The 21482-nt window shown below is 42.9% G+C and overlaps 1 protein-coding gene across 4 annotated transcripts in view; it reads right to left on the bottom strand.

Annotated features, from left to right (window-relative positions):
• CTIF (cap binding complex dependent translation initiation factor) overlaps window positions 1-21482 on the bottom strand; it is a 212212-nt gene that overhangs the window by 35973 nt on the left and 154757 nt on the right. For 2 of the 4 annotated variants that reach the window (XM_042450144.1, XM_042450142.1), the window contains 2 exons: window positions 18113-18551; window positions 13942-14241 (listed from right to left, as the gene is read on the bottom strand). In XM_042450144.1, the coding sequence (XP_042306078.1) occupies window positions 13942-14241; window positions 18113-18551 (739 nt within the window). Of the gene's footprint in view, window positions 1-13941; window positions 14272-18112; window positions 18552-21482 lie in introns of all 4 variants that reach the window. The other 2 variants (XM_042450143.1, XM_042450140.1) reach the window with 1 other exon arrangement.

Consider the following 21482-nt stretch of genomic DNA (forward strand, 5'->3'; position numbering starts at 1 on the left):
TTTTACATACAGAAAGTCCCAGGTTCAATCTCTAACATCTCTAGTTAGGGCTAGGGCAGCTGCTGCCAATCAATAATACCAGGATAAACTAAACTAACCAATGGTCACACTCGATATAAGGTTGCTTCCTAGATAGTCAAGCTAAGAATGTATGCTCCTTTTTGTAAGCTCCTGCGAGATCCGCAGATGAAAAGCATTCTGCAACTGTTGGCTTTTCATCTATTATCAATAGACTAATCAATTCAACTGCAAGCCAGTCATCTACACACAATCCTCAAGGGAGTCATTCTCAAGTCTGTTACAGGAGATAACTGTTCATTCACCAAAATAACTCATCAGATCTTGATAAACGATGGAGAAACGATACCGCTCACCCTCCTCCCCTTGGATAGAACACAAATCATAAGCCATAAAGCCCTTGACACATATATCACTCAGAGGGAAGGAAGCTGTAAACCCTACACTTCAAAGTTAAATGTGCTTGTTCGCCTGTCTGCTTTAATGAAGCCAATCGGTTTCTACATTATGATGTTTTGTTTTGTTTTTTAAAAGACTGTATTCATACCCACAGGATGTGAGTGCTTGGTGAAAACTACACAGGAAGGCCTGATCAGAAATGGCTTAAACACCTGAGGCAGAAAGCCAATGAGTATCTCCTTCTCTCCTTTTCATTTCTACAGGACTTGCATGGCAAAACTTCCTAGTGAACTGTGCCCCATGTTAAATCACAGCAGAAAAGAGGAGCTTGGAAAGGTTACCTTGTTTGCACTGTTACTCCTAAAATCCCGCAATCTCCATGATCAGTGTAGAACCCAAAAAAGTAATTTCCCCAAGTTCTGGAGAAGGGTAATATTTGGTTTTTAACCGTGGGCACTACATCAAAATTGTGTTACATTGATTGTTCATAAATTTTAAGGTATTAACATTTTGCTTTTCAGATGCAGTAATAAAACAGCAAGCATAGTGTAGTGGTTTCAATATAGAACTAAGACTCTATAGATCAGGGTTCGATTTCCAGTTCGGCCATGAAACCCTGTGGGTGGCCTTGGGCAAATCACATGCTCTCAACCCCAGGGAAAGGCAACAGCAACCTCCTATGAACTAATCTTGCCAAGAAAACCCCATGATAGGTTCACCTTATGGTAGCCATTAATCGGAAATGACTTGAAGGCACACAACAACAACAACAACAAATAGGTGTATATGAAACATACATGAATTTTGTGTGTAAACTTGGGTCCCCTCTCCAAGATAGCTCATTATGTATATACAAATATTCTAAAATTGGGGGAAAAATCACCAAAAATCAAAAACATGTAGTTCCATACATTTTGGATACGGGAGACTCAACCTGTATTTGCCATCAAGTCAGCTTTTATGGCATTCCTATAAATGACAGGTCTGTAAGGCTCACTGTTATTCCCTTTCTTGCTCAATTCTTGCAAGCTGTAGTTTCCATAAATGAAGGCCCTTCCACATTATCCAATCATAGTGGCATGATTCCACTTAAACTGCTGTGGCTCTATGTTACAGAATCTGGGATGTGTAGATTACAGAGGGGCATTCTCTTCCAGAGAGCTGTAATGCCTCACCAAACTCTAATCCTCAAGATTCTTTAAGATGCGGCCACAACAACAGCTGAAGTAGAACTGAATTACTATTATTTTTGTACAGTGAGCCTTCCATCTCCGCTGGGCTTTGGTTCAATTTAAAATGTATATATTTTAAAAATATTTTCAAAGCAGTGGATGGCTGAATCTGTGGATAAGGATTCCATGGATATGGAGGCCAACGGTAGGACAAAATATTCCTAAATTTAATCTGCCTGTAATGCCATCTTGCTCTTTTCCTCTTGCCTTCCACTTTGCAAAGCTTCATAGTCATTTCCATTGAGTCAAGTTGTCTCATGGTAAGTCCATAGTATGATAGCCTCAGTTTACTCATTTTGGTGTTCTGGTGAGATCCTTGTAAATGAAGATGACTGTATTGATTTTAGGTATGTCTCTGTCCCTCACTTTTGCAACAGACTGGCAACATTGCTCTGTGTACAGATCCGCCAGTTTTGGGTGCTTCTCTTCCTACTCCTCTGCCTTTTCTCCCCTGAAAGGTATGACATACTTCTGTTTGATGTGTTGTTGGGAACGGTTACTAAGGAGAGAAGTGTTCAATTACACTGCCAGTGAAGTTCGCTCTAATAATATACTTTGCTATGCATACTTCAGAAGCAGACACCTCTTGGCTATAAAGAGCAGGCAGATTTCAACAGAGGAATAGTTTAACTTATGTTACATACCCAGAGCCTGCAAGGCAAGGCAATGAACATCCTACCCCGCCACTGCCCCTCCCCATAGCACCCTTGGGACCAACATAAGTGCCGGTATTTAGAACAATGGCCACAGAAACCTCCCAGGGGGAACATCTTTCAACTTTCATAACCATAGGTTTCTCCTACTCTCTTTTTTAAAAAGGGAAGCCAAGCTTGCAAATGCTCTTAGATGAACAGGCCAAGTCCACTGGGTAGTTTCAAAGCCTGATAGGCTGCTGTTGTTTGTTGTTGTTATTACATCTTCTAATATTCTATGGAGGGCTATGACTAACATTGTCAATCCCTTCCTCTTCTTTCTGCTGTATGATTTTAACACATTTAATTTGTATGCTGCCTTTCTTCTAGAAGGAACTCAAAGCAACTCACAGACAAAAACATTAAATAATAATAATAATTCACAATAAAATTTAAAACAATTAAATCATCTAAAAACGGGATTAAAAGCTTGCAACATATATAATGTGCATTTTGGTTGGCTCAGTAAAGGTATCACTGTTCTGTGGGTTTTGGATGATACTGTACTTTGCTATACGTCCAACATTATTTTTTAAAATTCTCTAAAATTTATTTTCTAAAATTCTCTAAGTTATAATATAAATGATAATGATGATGATGATGATACAGAAAAAGAACAAATGAAAAAGAGAACCACCTCCAGCTCTGAGGGATGCTGGGGCACTTCATCTTCCACCTGAGGTGACTAACTCACTCTGCTTAATGGCAGAGCCAGAACTGGTTTTAGTTGTCATTGTGTGTGTCGGGATACCTAGTTGGTGGATGGTGTTCAATACAGAGGGGAGGGGGCACAACATGGATCTCTGGCAAGCAATGCATTGTCTCAGCCAGGTGCGTCATCTCAGCCAGGATTGTGAGCCCTAGGATGAATTCAAACCTCCTACGGTCATAGTCTCACCCCCTGAAATTCCCCAGATAATCACACTTTTTAATTATTATCTATGGTTGCATCATTTGGTGGTTACCTTGTTTTGTTTTTAACATTTCCATTTCTAAAAGGTTATAATGCCTCTCTAGAGACTTAGGTCTAATCTGTACTGCAGAAATAATGCAGTTTGACACTGCTTTAACTGCCATGGCTCAATGCTACAGAATTCTGTAGTTTGTAGTTTTGTGAGATATTTAGCCTTCTCTGTCAGGGAGCTCTGGTGCTACAACAAACTACAAATCCCAGGATTTCATAGGATGGTGTCATGACAATTAAAGCCATGTCAAGCTGCTTTATTTCTGCAGTGCAGAGCATACCTTAAGTCACTGCCAAAGCTAAATTACTTGCTGAACAATTTAAATATGCTGGTACTTTTGGATCCCATCTTTTTGCATCTGCTTCACCCATGAATTGAATTTAGCCCTTGGGGCTCCCTGCCCTTGCTCAAATGCCATCAGAACCTCAGCTGAAGCTTGGTTAGATATTTCTGCCAGCCTGCCTAAAGCATTGGGATATCAGTTTGCAACCATTTATCCTTCAAAGTAAACCAAACAGGACCACAGGCATATTCTTAAAAACATGAACATCTGTTCTGCCCATATGTGAGGGGTTTTGGCCTACAGCTGCTGATCAATGGCTGGAGGAGGATTCAGAGGCTTTAGCAGTAATGAGGGAAGATGTTTATCCCTATTTATCACACCCTTGTACAGCCGGGCAACATCAGGCTAACAAGGTCCTTCACCCTTTGGGATAATACATGTCCAAGGCTTCGTAGCAGATTTATCCTGGGTTTAGCCCCTGTCCCCTTAATCCCAAACTGTATGGGCCTTGAGAAGGAGGTGTGAACGTAACCCTTGCTACCCTGAATTCCACAGAGATCTCTCACACTCATGGCCTGTTACTTTATCAGGTTCATCTGGGAAGCAGGTGACACTTTTGATGCCATGACACCACTCTGTTTTGCATTCTCTCTTCAAATGCTATTAAGAGAGCTCCTTCTTTGCAATCTACATTCCCTGTAAAGCTAGAGTGGGCAACTGTGGTGAACACAGGAATAACTTTTGCTTCATGGTGTCTGGGGTGCATTACCCCATTTTTGACCAATGCTTTAAAGCAAAAGAATGACTCCAGCTGAATGCAGTCTATGATGTCCATCAATCCTGACCACTGGACATGCTGGCTGGAGCTGATAGAAGACAGAGTACAACATCTCGAAGGGCCACAGTTTCCCCATTCCCTGTCCTAAAGCCTGAGACATGTTACTTATAAATGTTTAACTGCCACTTCACCTTGAGTGTTGTGGCATGCTAGGAAAAGCCCCTGGTCCCATTTCAGATTCACAACAGCACTGGAAGGGTAGTTTCACTAGGAGAAATGGTGATTTCCCTGAACAAGGACTCTGCATCCTCTCTTCACCTACTGCACCACATGGCTTTCACGGCTGCAGGTGTGGTAAAAGGAAAACAGAGCTGAACGTCAAGTCTAGAATAAATGTTATTTAAAAAGTCTTTGTCAAATACATTCATTATGCCTCGACTCTGCTTCCTATCAGAACATCTACACCATACAGTGAGCCCTCCACGTTTGCAGCTTTGACTTTTGCAGATTTGATTATTCATGGATTTAATGGACATGATCCCTCTAGGAACCTCTATGTGCTCCAGTGTGACTCTGCTGGATGTTGACCATAGAATCAGGCTGGAGGACCTAGAGATTCATACAGAAAACACTCCTCTAGGTATTTGTAAAATTTATGGTCACCTTCGCCATGGAGTTATGCTGGAGGACCTAGAGAGTCCTAGAGAGGTGTTCTCTCAGGTAAAAAAAGAAAAGTGTTTTTTTTTAATTTGCTTTTCCTCACTTTCACAAGGTCCTGGGCCCCTAACCCAGTGAATGTGGAATGCCCATTGTATGTTTGAAAGAATGCTGCCTTCCAGATATTTTGGACAATGACTTCTAGAAGCCACAGCTAAAGTTGCCAGTAGGCGGGGATGATGGGATTTAATGTGTCCAAAACATCTGGAGGTCACTAGGTTTCATGACCCTAAAATACTTGCCATTATAGGGAAATAAAGTCATGTCTCATCTGGAATACAGTGTCTAATTCTGGGCACCACAATTCAAAAAAGATGTTGACAAGCTGGAGTGTGTCCAAAGAAGGGTGACCAAAATTGTGAAGAGTCTAGAAACTATGCCTTATGAGGAGCGACTTAAGAAACTATATATGTTTGGTCTGCAGAAGAGACGGTTAAGAGGTGATATGATAGCCTTGTTTAAGTACTTGAAGGGGTGTCACATTGAGGATGGAGCAAGCTTGTATTCTGCTGCTCTAGAGAACAGGACACAGAACAATGGATGCAAACTACAGGAAAAGAGATTCCACTTCAACATGAGGAGGAATTTCCTGACAATAAGGGCTGTTCAACAGTGGAACACACTCCCTCAAAGTGTGGTGGAATCTCCTTCTTCGAAGGTTTTTAAACAGAGGTTGGATCGCCATCTCTCGGGGGATGCTTTGATTGTGTTTTTCTGCATGGCAGGGGATTGGACTGGATGGCCCTTGTGATCTCTTCCATCTTTACGATTCTGTGATTCTACTAATCTAAGAGATAATGGCTTCAAAAACCCATGAGATTTTGTATTTAGGGGAAAGTACTGAGAATTTGTACTGGACAAACCAGTCAATAATAAGAGCTACAGTTCCCTGGGTTCTTTGACTGGGAGACAGAAGAATTAGTTATTTGAAACTTTCTGAAAGCTGTAGGGCAGTGGGTACACGCACAGTAACAACTGAAAATCCTCACATTTTGAGGACGGGAAAGATGGCTCTTCCAGGGGACATGTCTTGTGAATGTCATGTGAAGCTTTTCTTTTCTTTTTTTTCTTTTTAAAACAACAACTTCCATGTGGCCCCATATTGTGTGCCTGGACTAGTGGCAGTTCTCCAAGGACAATAACTTGTGAAAGTTACATTTTGGGGGATGATATTTCCCAGAATCTTTTAGATAGCATAGCTACATGTATGATGTTAAGTTTTGAAAGTTTGGGGGTGATGGGCCTAGTAGGAGTTGTAGTCCAAAAAAATCCCCCCTCCCAAGCTTTGTCTTAAGTTGAGATCATTTCTAGCCCTTACTAATGCTTGAGATGCTTTTAACTGGAGATGCTGAATACTGGAGAGACACTGTTCTGCAACCTTAGTAAGAAAGGAAGTCTGGCTGGCTATTCTTTCCGGTGACAGAAGTGTCACTGGCTGATTTAAACCTTTGTTCCTCACTAAAAAATTAGCAAATAATGTAGTAGGCGGATGACAGTTACCTCCTACCACTTGGCATCAGATGCATAGTGGTATGCTTTGAATGAATGAATGAATGAAATTTTATTTCTAGACCACTATTCCTTGCAGATCACAGCGGTTTACAAAAACACCAACAAAACCAATACAAAGTGACAACCCATAGCCCAACAATACAAAAACCCACCCATACCATTTAAAAACAATACAAAAATTCTAAAAACAATCCATACAATTATTCAATCTAAAACCAATTAAAATCCTATATAACAAATTAGCTGGATTGATCAAAATGCACAGGGGAGAGAGAGAATAACATCAAGGCACATGGGGGAAGGCTTGACGGAAAAGAAAAGTCTTCAGATTCTTCCTAAAAAGATCTAGAGAGGTTGCTGAGCAGAGCTCATCGGGCAAAGAGTTCCAGGTCTGAGGGGCCACGATGGAAAATGCCCTTTATGACGAAGACACAAACCTTGCCTTGGGAACTCTTAATAGATATTTTTCGCCCGATCTGTGATTGCGGGGCGGACTGTATGGGGAGAGGCGGTCCTCCAAGTACCCTGGGCCCAAGCCATTTAGGGCTTTATAGGTCATTACCAACACCTTGTATTGCGCCCGGAAGCGAATAGGCAGCCAATGTAGATCTTTCGATATAGGTGTTATATGGCTGGTCCTGGAACATCCAGTGACCAGCCTCGCTGCCATATTCTGAACCAATTGTAGCTTCCGAGTTTGGTACAAGGGTTGCCCCATGTAGAGTGCATTGCAGAAATCCAACCGAGAGGTTACCAGAGCATGTACCACCGTTTCAAGGGCCCCCCGGCCCAGGTAGGGTCGCAGCTGGCGTATCAGCTGAAGCTGATAACAGGTGCTCCTGACCGTCGCATCCACCTGAGATGTAAGGTGGAGCGACGAGTCCAGAAGCACCTCCAAACTGTGAACTGAGTCCTTCAAGGGGAGCGTGACCCCATTCAGGACAGGTGGACAAATATCCATCCCCGGGCCCAAGGAACCTATCACGAGTACTTCTGTTTTCTCTGGATTCAAGCTGAGTCTGTTTTCCCTCATCCAGCCCATTACCGACTCCAGACAGGCTTTTAGAGGAGAAATGCCATCCCTGGTCACTGCATCAGTCGGAGGCACAGAGAAGCATATTTGGGTGTCACCAGCGTACTGATAACACCGCGCCCCGTGTCTCCGGATGATCTCTCCCAGCGGCTTCATGTAAATATTAAATAGCATGTGGGACAAAATTGCTCCCTGAGGGACACCAGATGTAAGGGCCCTCTTGTCGGAGTGACAGTCCCCCAGCTGCACCATCTGGAATCTACCCGAGAGGTAGGAATGGAACCACTGGAGCGCAGTGCCCCCGATACCCAACTCTCTCAGGCGTTCCAGAAGGATACCATGGTCAATGGTATCGAAGGCCGCTGAGATGTCCAAAAGCACTAACAGGGACACGCTACCCCTGTCCATGCCCAGACGGAGATCATCGACCAGGGCGACCATGGCAGTCTCAACTCCATAGCCTGCCCAGAAACCGGTTTGAAATGGGTCCAGAAAATCCGTCTCCTACAAGATCCCTTGAAGCTGGAAGGCAACCGCCCTCTCGATCACCTTCCCTAAAAACGGCAGCAGCAAGACAGGCCGATAATTATTCCGAATTAGGGGGTCTAGGGAGGGCTTTTTTAATAAAGGTTTTACAACAGCTACTTTCAAACTCAATGGAAACTGCCTTTCCTTGAAAGATGAATTAATAATCCGGCGTAACATCTCTGTCACCACCGTCCCCCCCTGAGCTGCCAGCCATGAAGGGCAAGGATCGAGAGAGCACATCATCTTCCTAACGCTACAAAGAATCTTGTCCACATCCTCGGTACTTACAGACTCAAAATGATCCAGTACAACAGAGTCCACGGAAGCTCTGGACGCCTCTACTCTAGATTCTGAACTAATACTGGCGTCGAGATCAGCCCTTATCCGAGAGATTTTATCCGTGAAGAAGTTGTTAAACTCGTCGCAGCAGGCTTTGGATGATTCCAAAATAGGGTTCGGGGGGGAGGCAGTTGGGTAAGCTCCCTCACTACCCTGAACAGCTCTGCCGGACGCGACTCTGCGGACGCAATACGTGCAGCATAGAATGAATTCTTTGCTGCACTTATTGCCACTCCGTAGGCCTTCAAAAGAGAGTCCAGGAGTGTCTTGTTGGCTAAGTGATGATGTCTTCGCCAGTTGCGCTCTAGTCGTTGCACAGCCCGCTTCCTTTCCCTGAGATCTTCTGTGTACCAGGGCTTTTTATTGGAAGCAGGCCGGAAAGGATGCTTGGGAGCGACAATGTGTATAGCCCTGGAGAGATCTATATCCCAGGTGTTAGTCAGGGCATCAACAGAATCGCCATCAGTGCCAACCATATACCCCTCTAGGGCTTCTTGGAACCTTTTGGGTTACATCAGCCTTCGAGGGTGGACCATCCTAATAGGTCCACCACCCCCGGGAGGGATCTGGGTAGAAGTCTTGATACTGGCCTTGACCAAGAAATGATCCGTCCACGACAGGGCAGAGATATTGGTAACCTCTGCCCACGGAGTCTCCATGTCCGTACAAAAGACGACATTGAGTGTATTACCGGCAGAATGCGTAGGCCCTTAGACCAATTGGGACAGGCCCATGGCAGTCATGGTAGCCATGAACTCTCGAGCCGCACCAGTTGGACCATGGCCGGCCTCGAAGGCCCCCCCAGACAAGAAGCCTAGGGGACTCCAGCACCAGCTCCGAGACCAGCTGTGTCAGCTCGGCCAGGGAGTCTGTTAGCGCACGGGGTGGTCGGTAGACCAACAGAATCCCCAGACTGTCCCTGGCCTTCAGGGTCAGGTAAATACACTCAATGAAGTCAGTCTTCCAGACATGGTTCCTGGTCAAGGAAAGGGTGTTCTTATGGATCAAGGCAACACCCCCCACCTAACCTGATCTGGTCCTTGACTGAGTACCCAGCTGGAAGGGCCTGCACCCACACTACTTCATTTTCAGGCCCAAGCCAGGTCTCAGTGATGCAAGCCAGGTCACAGCTCTTATCTATTAGATCGTATATAATGTGGGTCTTGTTCCTAACAGACCTGGCATTGCACAGGAGCAGAGACAGAGTTTGTGGTACAGTTGGACTGACCCTCAGATCTCTTTGGTTAGGAGAGTAGATGGAAGGAGAGATAGATATTATGCATCAATCTCGCCTTCCCTTCTGATATGATTCCACTCTCCTACCGCTATATCTCCTCCTGCCCCACACTTCTCCAATACGAGCCCCGCTTGACCCAGCATCACCTCCTGTCACCACATCAAGCTGTACACCCTCCCATGTCCATATAATCTTCCTCCAACAGTGCAACAATACCACAGCAGAGGATGACTTTAGCTCATACATCCACCTGCCCAAAATAGGAAGATTATAAATATTTTACTGATTTGGTCATCAGGTGTCAGTGCTAGAGGTGGAACAAATATTTAATTTTTTTGTTTGCTTATTTGTTTCCCGCCAGGAATAATAAAGCAGCAGTGAGATTTCTGTGTGCTTTTCTCCCAGCATTAGCTCTTAATCAAATGTTCTGGGGAATTATTTTCAGCAGAAATACATGTCATTTTTCATGCAGGAAACAAGTATATTTCGAACAAGTGGCACACCTCTTCTTTACATAAAATTGACAAATGTTCTCACAAGTTTTTTTAAAAAAAGTATTCAATGTTTTATTTTAATACCCTGAAATTTACAAAAGGCTTAACTTGGATCTAGTGAAATCCCCACAACATCCGTGCAACTGAGTTGCAGCAAATATTTCCAGAAGCAGTACAGTTGGTGGATTCACAAGATGTCACCTTGACCCAGACATCCCAGGGGATGGATCTATCCACATCCTGACACGTTGGAGGGCACCTAGGCACTCTGCATGCTATCCCGGTAAGCTTGCCAGACATGGACCTGGCAGATTACTTGACATAGAATCATAGAATAATAAAATTGGAAGAGACCGCAAGGGCCATCCAGTCCAACCCCCTGCCATGCAGGAAATCCAGATCAAAGCATCCCCGACAGATGGCCATCCAGCCTCCGTTTGAAGATCTCCAAGGAGGGAGACTCCACTACACTCCTAGGAAGTGTGTTTCACTGTTGAATATGATTGAAGGCACACAATAACAATAATTTCTGGTGTATGGTAACCCTAATGTCATGGATTTTTCTTTCCAAATTTCATCAGAAGAGATCTACCATGGCCCTTCAGTGAGGCTGAGAGAGTATGATTTGTCCAAGGTCACCCAGTAAGTAACCGCAGCTGAGTGGGGATTCAAAACTGTGTATCCTGGAATCAAACCACTGCATCATGCTGGTTGTCAATTATAACTTTACAAGACATAAATATACATGAAGAGGAGAAAAGAAGAATTGGCATTTTCTCTATAGCTGTCAGAAGGAAAAGTTGGAAGCTAAGTCTAAATCAGTTTTTTAATCCACTTTAACTGTCTGTTCTATCACATTACTATAGCCATCTGTTGTTGCAGAGCAAGTAAATACACATATTGTACAAGAGAGAGACTGGGAGAGAGAATGCTAATCTAAGAACTCAATATATGTGCAAGAATTATTCTCTTCTTCCTAGTTACGGAGCATAGTGGGAAGGGGCTGTCTCAAGAAGTCACAGGGACATCCCTTTCCAAAAGCTTCCATATGCTATATATCTTCTCTTTGCATTGGTTTCCAGAATTTGGAGAAGTTACTTTTTTGGACTATATCTCCCCGATTTTCCCAACAAGCATGACTACACTCTGAACTTTATGTTTGCATGAGAAGTTTGCTTTCCTATTTCCAGGTCAGCAAAGGGGAAGAAGTGCGTGGCCAGAGGAACTGGCTTGTCAACACACACAGCCAAACATTAGAATGAAGCAGCCTACTTTAAATGAATGAAGCTGTACGTTTTTCAAATGACCAATGATCAAAGCTGAATTAAGGTAGTTGGGGCCCCAGATTAGTTCCAAAATTGGGCTCTCTTTGTATCCATGTGTGAAATCCTCTATACAAATAAATAAAATACAAAATACAACAGATAATAACAGCACAAAAATCTTCATTTCTGAACCCATTTTTATCCAAGCCATCTTTATGAAAATTAACAGCCTGATCCCATGGGAGTTTACTTAATTACTCAAGTAACATACAATATATTGATGATGAATAGAAGAATCAGGAGATTTAGGAAATAAGTGCGAAAGAAGAGGAAGTAAGCTACAACTTTAACTTTCAGGATTGGGACCCTTAGCCACTGAGTCATTGATAATCTGGCCCTGATGATGTATTTTTAAAACTGATTTTTTAAAATCTGGTTCAATTTTAATATGATAATTCTACTTGTACTCTAATATTATAGCTTTCTGTGTTTTATATATACTGTACCTGTTTTCCCACCTTGAGCATGAGTCTGAGTTTTTGCAGAAAGGCAAGAGATACTTCACAAAAACAAACAAACTGGCATACAGCATTCTGTTTCCAAAAACAACCAGATAAATCATTTTGGCATTTACAGAAGGCTTTGACGTTCTTCAAACACTTCCAATTGTTTTTTTGCAGCAGCTGATAAATTGAGAGAATGTGAAATTTTGTCAATTCTGGAATACAACTTTGTTCCTCAGGTACTTGCTGAAGGCTGTTATCTCCCCACTTCCACAAATTTTTCACATTTTTTTTAAAACCAGAACCTCACTTCTTCTTTGGATCCAGTCCTCCATATCCCAAAAAGCAAGCATCCTGCTCTAGAGAACTACTATTCAAAAGCAGCAATTCTCATTTTTGACACACCCTGTCAAATTAAAATGGCTATAAAAGGAGCGTTTTTGGACATGCAGGATGTCTGATTCCTACCCACTGGAGGCAGGAAGTTTCATAACAGATTGACGTGTTCCATAAATTCAGTTTGTTAGTAAGTGTAGCTCCTTTATATCATCAATGCATGCTTAACTTTTCTGCATGTACCTTCATACATTTGACAACAGTAGCTGTCATTGCATTCCCTGGGTTCCTAACATTGTATTTTTTTTCAAATAAAAGACCACGAGTCCTGATCAGCCAGCCACCCATAGAAATCAATGATAGCCCTCAAGGACACAAACCGTTTCTGTCTGGAATTGTCAAGTGCAGCCACCCACACACTATACTGCTCCAGTCGATCCACAGCAATTAGGCCCTGACTCCAGCTGTTTGCACAAATAAATTTAAATAGTGACAGCAAACCAAGGTGGGGTCCTGTGTACATGTGTGGCAAGTGCAGGCCAAACCATCTTTCAGCTAATGCCTTTTATCTACAAGATATTAGAAGAACTTTTCACAAAGATGACAGACGCAACTATTGGAAGACTCAGTATTATCCTCGGCCTATTTCTTAGCTTCCTTTGTCCTAAAAGGACTGCAGAGAATCATCTTGGCTGCCTCTACTACCATGAAATAGTTGAGACAAGGGAACCATAATTCCATATTTTTAAAAGACTCCCCTCCCCATTCTTCCTTTTACTCTCTTTTAAAATTTATTATTATATTTCAATATAGAAGATATTGACTTTATAGCAATTTCTGGAGCTGTGGCAGCATATTGTCCTTCCCAAACCCACTGAGGGCCAGACTCCTCCACCACTTAATTTACTGTGAAAAAAGGGACATTTTACCTTTAACAACACCATTAAAAAACCCAAGTTTACCCAACATGTATTGATTATAATCAGAATAGTGCTTTCAAGAGACATTTGGAAAAACAAATCTCTTTGTATACTGGGTATATGAAGCATGGTTGTCTTGTTTTAAAAGGGGGAAATCACTTTTTTGGGAGGTGGCAAGAAGGGATGACATAGGGCAGTGATCCTCTAGCTCTATTCTTCCAGATGTTTTGGACTTCAGCTCCCAAAATTCCTCTCCACTGTTATGCCAGGTGGGGCTTCTGGGAGTTGAAATCCCAAATATCTGGAAGACTAGAGTCTGAGAACCACTGCCCTTTCCTGAACACCAGTAAGGCAGCTCCCAGTTCAAAACCACCACCTCCTCATTTAAACATTTGTAGACAAACAATGCCTTGGGCTTGCTAAAGACAGTCTTTAAAATTAGAATTGGAGATAGACAGCGTCTGTAAAATTATATTGGTCCATGGTAGCCATGAAACGCTCCCGTAAACAAACACAAAGCTGGCTTCTGCCTCCTCCCCATTTATGTTTTTATTTTTCTAAAATTCATTGGGTGAGAGTGGAATGTGGGAGACAGCTCAAGCATGGTCAGAACTTACTGACTTCTCTCTCTGTAAGCAGTGGCATGCCAGCAGTAGCAGCAGCAGGAGCAGCTGAGTTTTATCTGGTTACCTGTAGCATGTTGAGAAGGAGGCTTCGGAACTTGGTGCCTTCCACCATGAAGAGTGCCATCTTGTCACAGAGCTTGGCGGCCGTGGAGGCAAAGCTGCGGTCCGTCACGGCCTTCTGGTAAATGGTTTTGACAATCTCCCCGAGCATTTCCTCGGAGTTGGTGGAGTTCTGGGCCTCCTCCATGAAGTTGGTGAGCTTGGAGTCCACCCCACTGCTGTTGTTCCGCATACTGTTAAGAATTTCAATTAATTTGTCCATTTTGTTCCTTTCGGGGTTGGTAGACTCCACGGCCACTTCGTCCTGATCCGTGAAAAGGGAAAGACAAGGCATCTGTTATGCAAGGAAACGTGGAGGGGAAAGAAAAGGAAAAGAAAGAAAGAAGAAAACACAGATCAGCATCTTGCAGCAAGCAACAATAGTTAGGAAGCATAAAACAAGATCTATGTTAGCTATGCATCCATACTAGAAAATAAAAATCAAGTATGCAGTAAAAGGTCTGAACATGCAGCTAGATGTTTATAAGCTTTGCGGGCTCCTCCAACATAGTTTCTCTCTCTAACTAGCCCCTACTGCCTCAGAATTTGGAACTGTTACTTTTTTGGATTAAAACTGGCCATATTGGCTGGGGGAGGAGGTTTTTCAGAACTACAATCCATCAAAGTAACATTTTCAAGACCTGTACTGCCACTCCCACACCAACCCATTTCCATAGCACCTGAGGAAATTTCAAAGTGTTGAATTTTTATGGCTCTTTCATTGAAGAACTCTAGAAACTGTAATGTTATGAAAAAACAGAGGACTTCTAACAAAAGACCTATAACCGAATACTGCTGATAGAATTCAAAGTCATAGCCATGTTAGTCTTTGAGACTAATTGAGAAAAAGAAGTTGGCAGCATAGGCTGGAAACGACAAGAGCCAGCCAGTCCAGCCCCCTGCCATTCTGCAAGACACAATTAAAGCAATCCAGCGTCTGTTTAAAAACATCCTAAGAAGGAGACTCCATCACTATCCAAGGCTGCATGTTCAACTGTTGAACAGCTCTTTACCATCAGGAAGTTCTTCCTAACACTGAAGTGGAATCTCTTTTTCTGTAGCTTGAATCCATTGCTCCATGTCCTAGTCTCTGGAGCAGCAGAAAATAAGCTTGCTCCATCCTCAATATGGCATCCTTTCAAATATTTAAACATGGCTATTATGTCATCTCTAACTTTCCCTTCTCCAGGCTAAACATACCCAGCTCTCTAAGCTGCTTCTCTTAGGGCATGGTTTCCAGATCTTTCACCATATTCAGACCTTTCACACTCCACTGGACACGTTCCAGCTTGTCAACATCCTTCCTGAACTGTGTGGTGCCAGAACTGGACACAGTATTCCAGATGAGGTCTCACCAAAGCAGAATAGAGTGGTATTATCGTATACACTCGACTATAAGTTGACCTGATGTACAAATCGAGGGAAGGTTTGGGAACCAAAATTAGAGATTTTTGATAAGACTCATGGATAAGTCTAGAGTAAAACTTAGAGGCATGTATCAAAGGATGTAAAGGATGAAGCAAAGGAAAACAATGTCATGAGCATATACAGTATTACTTCCCTTAATCTAGACACCACATTCCTATTGAGGCAGTCTAGGATCATACTGGCTTTTTTAGCTGCTGCAGATCCTTTTCACATGTACTGTTGTCAAGCCAAATGTCACTCACCCTATGTCTAAGCCTTTCATCAGATGCATGAAGTGGTTAGGAAGAGACCTAACATTTTTGTTGGCTCTTACCCCTCTAAGGAGCCATAAAAACCACTAAAAAGAGCAAAAGTCACACAATTACCACTAGAGTCATAGGTATTCTGCCATCCAGGTAGTAAGAAGGCTCAGAACTGCTTAGCTTCAAAGAAGAAACAATATCAAAAGGACGTAAAAATACATTTTCTAGAAAAGATCAAGAAAATAATAGCAATAGCAAATAAAGACAGACCTATTCCAAAGCAACATCTGCAAAGGCCTCAGAGTCTCAAACCAACAACCTGAAGGAAAAAGTCAATTTTTGGGGGAAGTGGAAGGCTCTGCATTTTTATTGCTACACAACAGACAAAATTCAAAGGGATTCAGTTTCCCCACAAAGACACTGACAGGCTGTGGAAAGCCATAACTGCTGAACTTCTGCCTACTTTATGTAGCTAGGGGAAAAAATAAAGCTGTAGTAAACAACCAGAATCATGGGGATGATTCCCCTTGAATTGTGTCAGTCTACTCTTGAGACACTAGGCACTTGAGACAAGACTGCGTGCCTAACACTACTCACTTTCCTGCTAAAGTATCAAGGTAAAATGGTACAAGAAATATATGGAGTTATCCTCTGCAGTTAACAAGCAATAGCAAACAAATTTCTATACCACATAAGCACTCCCTAAGCAGTTTTAAAAATGTAAGCTCATTGCTCCCAACAAGCTGGGTACTCATTTTAGCAACCTTGGAAGGATTGAGTGAGTTGACCCTGAGCCCGTGGCTGGGATTAAACTCACAACCTTGTGGCTGTGGGAGGCTTCAGTACAGGCATTTAACCTCTGCGCCACCAGGTCTCCCTAAGCATGCATCCTCCCTAGACCCTGACACAGAGGACATACATTTTGTTTGGGACAGAGTTACAGTGTGAGTGCTTATAGGAAAAAGTAACAAATAGCACAGACTGACACCTAGTGACAGAACATGGCTTTACAGAACATTACACTGGCCCTGCTGAGTAAGAAGACAAACTGCATATACAATGCAATACAATCCCTATATCCACAGGGATACATTCCAGGACTTACCGTGAAACTGCGAAACTGTGGATAATAGCAAACCCTGTGGAAATGGATGACTTCCAAAGGAAGTTGACCATAGAGTTGCACTTGATCTAGAGATTCCTACAGAAAACACCTCTTTAGACATTTCTAGGTCCTCCAGCATGACTCTATGATCAACTTCTGCTGGAAGCATACCACAGAATCACGCTGGAGGACCTAGAAAATGCCTAGAGAGAACATGTTTTTTGGATGTGGGTAAATGAAACCATGGGTACCAGTCCTGCAAATACATGGGTTGTACTGTAGAGACACCTAAAGCATTAGCCATCCCAAGGCAAAAGAGATGTCAGATGATAGAGGCAGTTTCTACAATGATCTCACCAAATCCCACTCTTCTACTAAATGTACCCATTGTGGCATACAATATAATCTCACCTATGGAAAGTAAACGGATAACATAATAGGCATAAAACACATACAGAGGGTAAGACAGAAAAAGCCAACCTAGCAAAAGGAGATTCCTAGCAAAGAAGAAAGAGCGGATGCAGCAGCAGAAGCAGTAGCAACATTTCAGTTATTCCAAGACACACTACCCTCTAGTGTAGATTTAAGTACAGTTTACAGACATGTTTAATACAAGTTGAGGGCTGGGTGGGAAACCAAAAGAATAGTACTGATACAGATATGAATCCTGGTGCCACCAACAAAAAAGATTTATTAAAGCAAACATCCCAAATTGTGGCTTGGAACCATTCATGCCATTCAGAGGTAGTTTTAGCTCACAGCTATTGTACTATTTTGCATTGTGTGGCATTACCCTTTATTCACTGGTTTCCATCTTGGCTGTCCACACTGAAAAATAAGTTTTTCTAGCTGTCATAGTTTCAAAGGACAATTTGAAAAATGTGCAAACCACTTCTACATTAAAAGAGGGTCAGGAATTCGTGAGATTCTTGTTGGAGATTCCAGAAGCAAATATGATCTTGCAACTAACTGTCCCATTACTTGCTTCATTCCACAAAAGTCACAAAAGTGTATCACTACACCAGGGATGGGGAACCTAAGGATCTGGGGCTGAATCTGGCCCTCCTGAAACCATTCTACATCCACACTACTTCCCTGTAGTCTCCTAGTTTTGCTATGGTTTCCCTGCCACCCAGTCTAAAAGGCTGAAATGCCTCTCCGAAAGCTTAGCTGGTGGCAGTAAAACCTCAGAAATGGCCAGTGTTTTTGGTCTCACCCCTTTGCTCCTCATTTCAGTAAAATGCAACCCCTAGAACTTCTCCGAAACTGAATCCAGTCCTTGGGATGAAAGAGGTTTTGCATGCTTGCTCTACATAACAATGATCCAGCCTGATCACAGGGTGGGTGGGAAAGGCAGTTACCTTCTCTTTTAGTCTCCTACGTAGCCTGTCTTTGGAAGACTGTAACAAGTTAATTTTGGGCCTCTCACTTATCCGTTCATGGAGGCTGTCTTTCCGTTTGCTTTCTGGATCCTGAACGTACTGTGGGGACTGCCTGTCTGTGGCATCGCTATTTCGGTGCATCTCTAGAGGGATATGCACAGTACAGACAGAGGCATCCTCGATTTTCAGGTTCTCAGTCTCTTTGGCATTTCTGTGCACCTCTTTGTCGTTGGGCGAATGTTTCTGGCTATGGTGCCACCGCCGGTTTTGGCTGTAGCCGTGGTGGCTGGGCCGCCCTGAGGAGTGGGGTGCTTGACCTCCCTGGGAGGGTTTCTGGTGCTCTTTGTTGTGTTTGGCGGTGCCTTGCTGATGCTCTGTGTGTTGCTGTGACTTATTTCCTCCTGGTGCCCTTTGTCTCCTGCAAAGACAAGCAGAAAAAAACATCATTTTTGACTTTTGGATACATTGATATGGTTGAACACACTCAAGCACTTAATTGGTGAACATCTTCAGAGGTAAAATTGTGTGCTTGTATAATTGTGTAATTATAGTAGTATTAGTTGTGTGCCTTCAAGTAGTTTCAGACTTATGGAGTCCCACAGGCGAACCTATCACGGGATTTTCTTGGTCAGTTTCTTCAGAAGGGGTTTGCCATTGCCATCCTCTAAGACTGAGAGAGTGTGACTTACTCAAGCTCACCCGGTGAGCTTACATGGCTGAGACAGGATTCAAACCCTGGTCTGCATAATCCTAATCCAACATTCAAACCACTAAGCCATGCAGGCTCTCAGTACAGACAGCAATTATAGCAATCAATAATAAAATGAGCTTTAGTGACAGAGTAAGCATGTGGGTTGATCCAAGGAACAATGCACTAGAACGACATATGCGAACGGATCTTGCAGCACCTTTGAAACTATCAGTAAATGAAAGATAGAAGTTGGCAGCATGAGCTGTCGTAGACTTGAGCCTACTTCCTCAGATGCATTTGGAAGTGAGAAGTCAGATGCATGAGGAAGTAGGCTCAAGTCTACAAAAGCTCATGCTACCAACTTCTGTCTTTCAGTTAGTCTCAAAGGTGCTGCAAGATCCCTTTGCATATTGCTTTTCCAGACTGACATACCTATGTCTTTGAATTCTAGTATGACATTGCTTATGTGGCCGCTCTGGGATCACCAGTGGCATTGTGCCAGAACAGCAATGTGTGCTAACTCTACTACTGTGGCAACAGCCCCATCTACCAGAAATGCACAGTGGCTACGTTCAGAAGAAACCAGACAGTGACCATTGAACCCTCTAGCTCAGTACTGTTTGCACTCCCAAGTATACAGTATTCTAGCTCTATCTGGACAAGCTGGGGTTTGAAGCTGGAACCTTTGAGAAGCCAAGCATGTGTTCTTCCTCTACAGGCTTTTTCCTTCTGCAAAAGCTTAAAGAGGGACTCACAGTACCCATCTTTTTTAATACCTTCTGAAAAAACAAGCCAATAGGCCAGTTGGGCCAAATGCTGTGTATTTTAAAAGCACAGCTTGATGGCAATATGATCAATACAATTAGCTATCATCATCAGCCAAGCACAGTGCTGCTATGTTTAGTGGGATAAACTGTAATTTTGCATAAACAAAAATGTCATTTAAAAAAAAACTTAAAATGTATTTAAAAACCCAGTAAGGCAACATGCAATGTAAGATGTTTTCCTCTCTCTCTCAATTAGCAGTTAGTTATACAGTTGGCCTTCCATTTTCACAGGGGATCTGTTTTGAACCCGCCACGAAAATGGAGGCTCAAACATATCGAAGCCCCATAGGCTTGAATGGGATGTGTGCTCGCAAGTGTGCGCAGGGTGCATGCCACAGGGGCATGCCACATTGGAAAGAATGGAGGTCACCCCTATGTGAGTATTCAAGGTCCGCATGTTAGAAGGGGTGACTGTATTTTGAGACATTTGAGCTGTATCACTTATAAAGTACAGTAACTTGACATGTTCTGTTCTTCTGTTCATTACTCTTCCATTTCTCTTTCCTCCTTCATGTCTGTTTTTAGCTCATGGGAGCATATATTCTCAGGTTTTGTAAAGCTTATATCAAGGCTTCTTACCAAGGGGTGGGCTTCATGGGGTCAATGAAACACATGCCAAAAATCAATTTTATTTATTTCCTTTTTGTTACTTTGAATTTGTTCCCTGAGAGAAATCCATTTCCAGTGTAACAAAATAAATTTGTACAGATGGCCCTTCGTATCCATGGATTCTGCATCCACAGATTGAATCATCCACCAAATCTTGATTTTGCCATTTTATATAAGGGACACTGTTTTATTACACCATTGTGTCTAAGGGGATTTGAGCAGCTACAGATTTTGGTATCCATGGGGTTCCTTGAACAAAATCCCAGTAGGTACCAAGGAGCCACTGTATGCAGACTGTTGCATATACATTCTAGCACTTTGTGCTAGGAAAGGAAGCCCTGCCCTGGAGAGTCAATGAGAGGCAAGCACTTCTCGGTGCCATTACTATGTGGATGACACCCAAACAATTCTATTAGTCTTTTCCACCACAAACTAAGGAAGTTGCTTTGGTCCTAACTCGATGCCTGTTATCAGCAATGGACTGGATGGAGGCTAACATATTGAAATCTAATCCAGATAATACAGATGTTCTCCTGGTCAGCTGAAATCAGGGAATAGGAATTCAGCTAGATATTAGATGAGGTTGCATTCCCTCTGAAGACAACAGGTTTGCAGCTTGAGTGTGCTAGATTCAACTCTGAGCCTGGCAGCTCAGGTATCATCAGTGGCCAGGAGTGCAATTGCACAAATCGCTTTGGCAGCACATATACCAGAACAGAACTTGGGGGGGGGGGGGGAGCTTGTGCACCAACTGTGTCCATTCTTTGAGATGTCAAATCTGGCCTTGGTGGCACATGTCTTAGTTACATCCTGACTAGATTACTGTAATACACTCTATGTGAGGCTTCCTTTGAAGAGTGTTTGGAAAATTCAACTGGACCAAAGAGCTGCAGCCAGATTGCTAATTGAGACTGGTTACACACAATCCCTTTGTTGCAATGGCTTCACTGGCTGCCAGTCCATTTCCAGGCACAATTCAAGGTGCTGGTTTTGACCAATAAAGCTCTATATGTCTCAGGTCCAGTCTGTGCTTTGAGATCTGCTTGGGGAGCCCTTTTCTCTCTGTCCCATCACCTTCACAGGTGGCCTTCTCAGTAGTTGCCCCAGGTTCTAGAACGCCCTTTCCAGAGAAGTTAGACTGGCACTCTCCCCTATTTCCTTTTCACAGACAACTAAAGACTTGTCTGTGACTGTATAAGGCCTGTCTCATACAAACAATGAA

Source organism: Sceloporus undulatus, chromosome 2 (assembly GCF_019175285.1).
Source record: "Sceloporus undulatus isolate JIND9_A2432 ecotype Alabama chromosome 2, SceUnd_v1.1, whole genome shotgun sequence".
Taxonomy (NCBI): Eukaryota; Metazoa; Chordata; class Lepidosauria; order Squamata; family Phrynosomatidae; genus Sceloporus; species Sceloporus undulatus.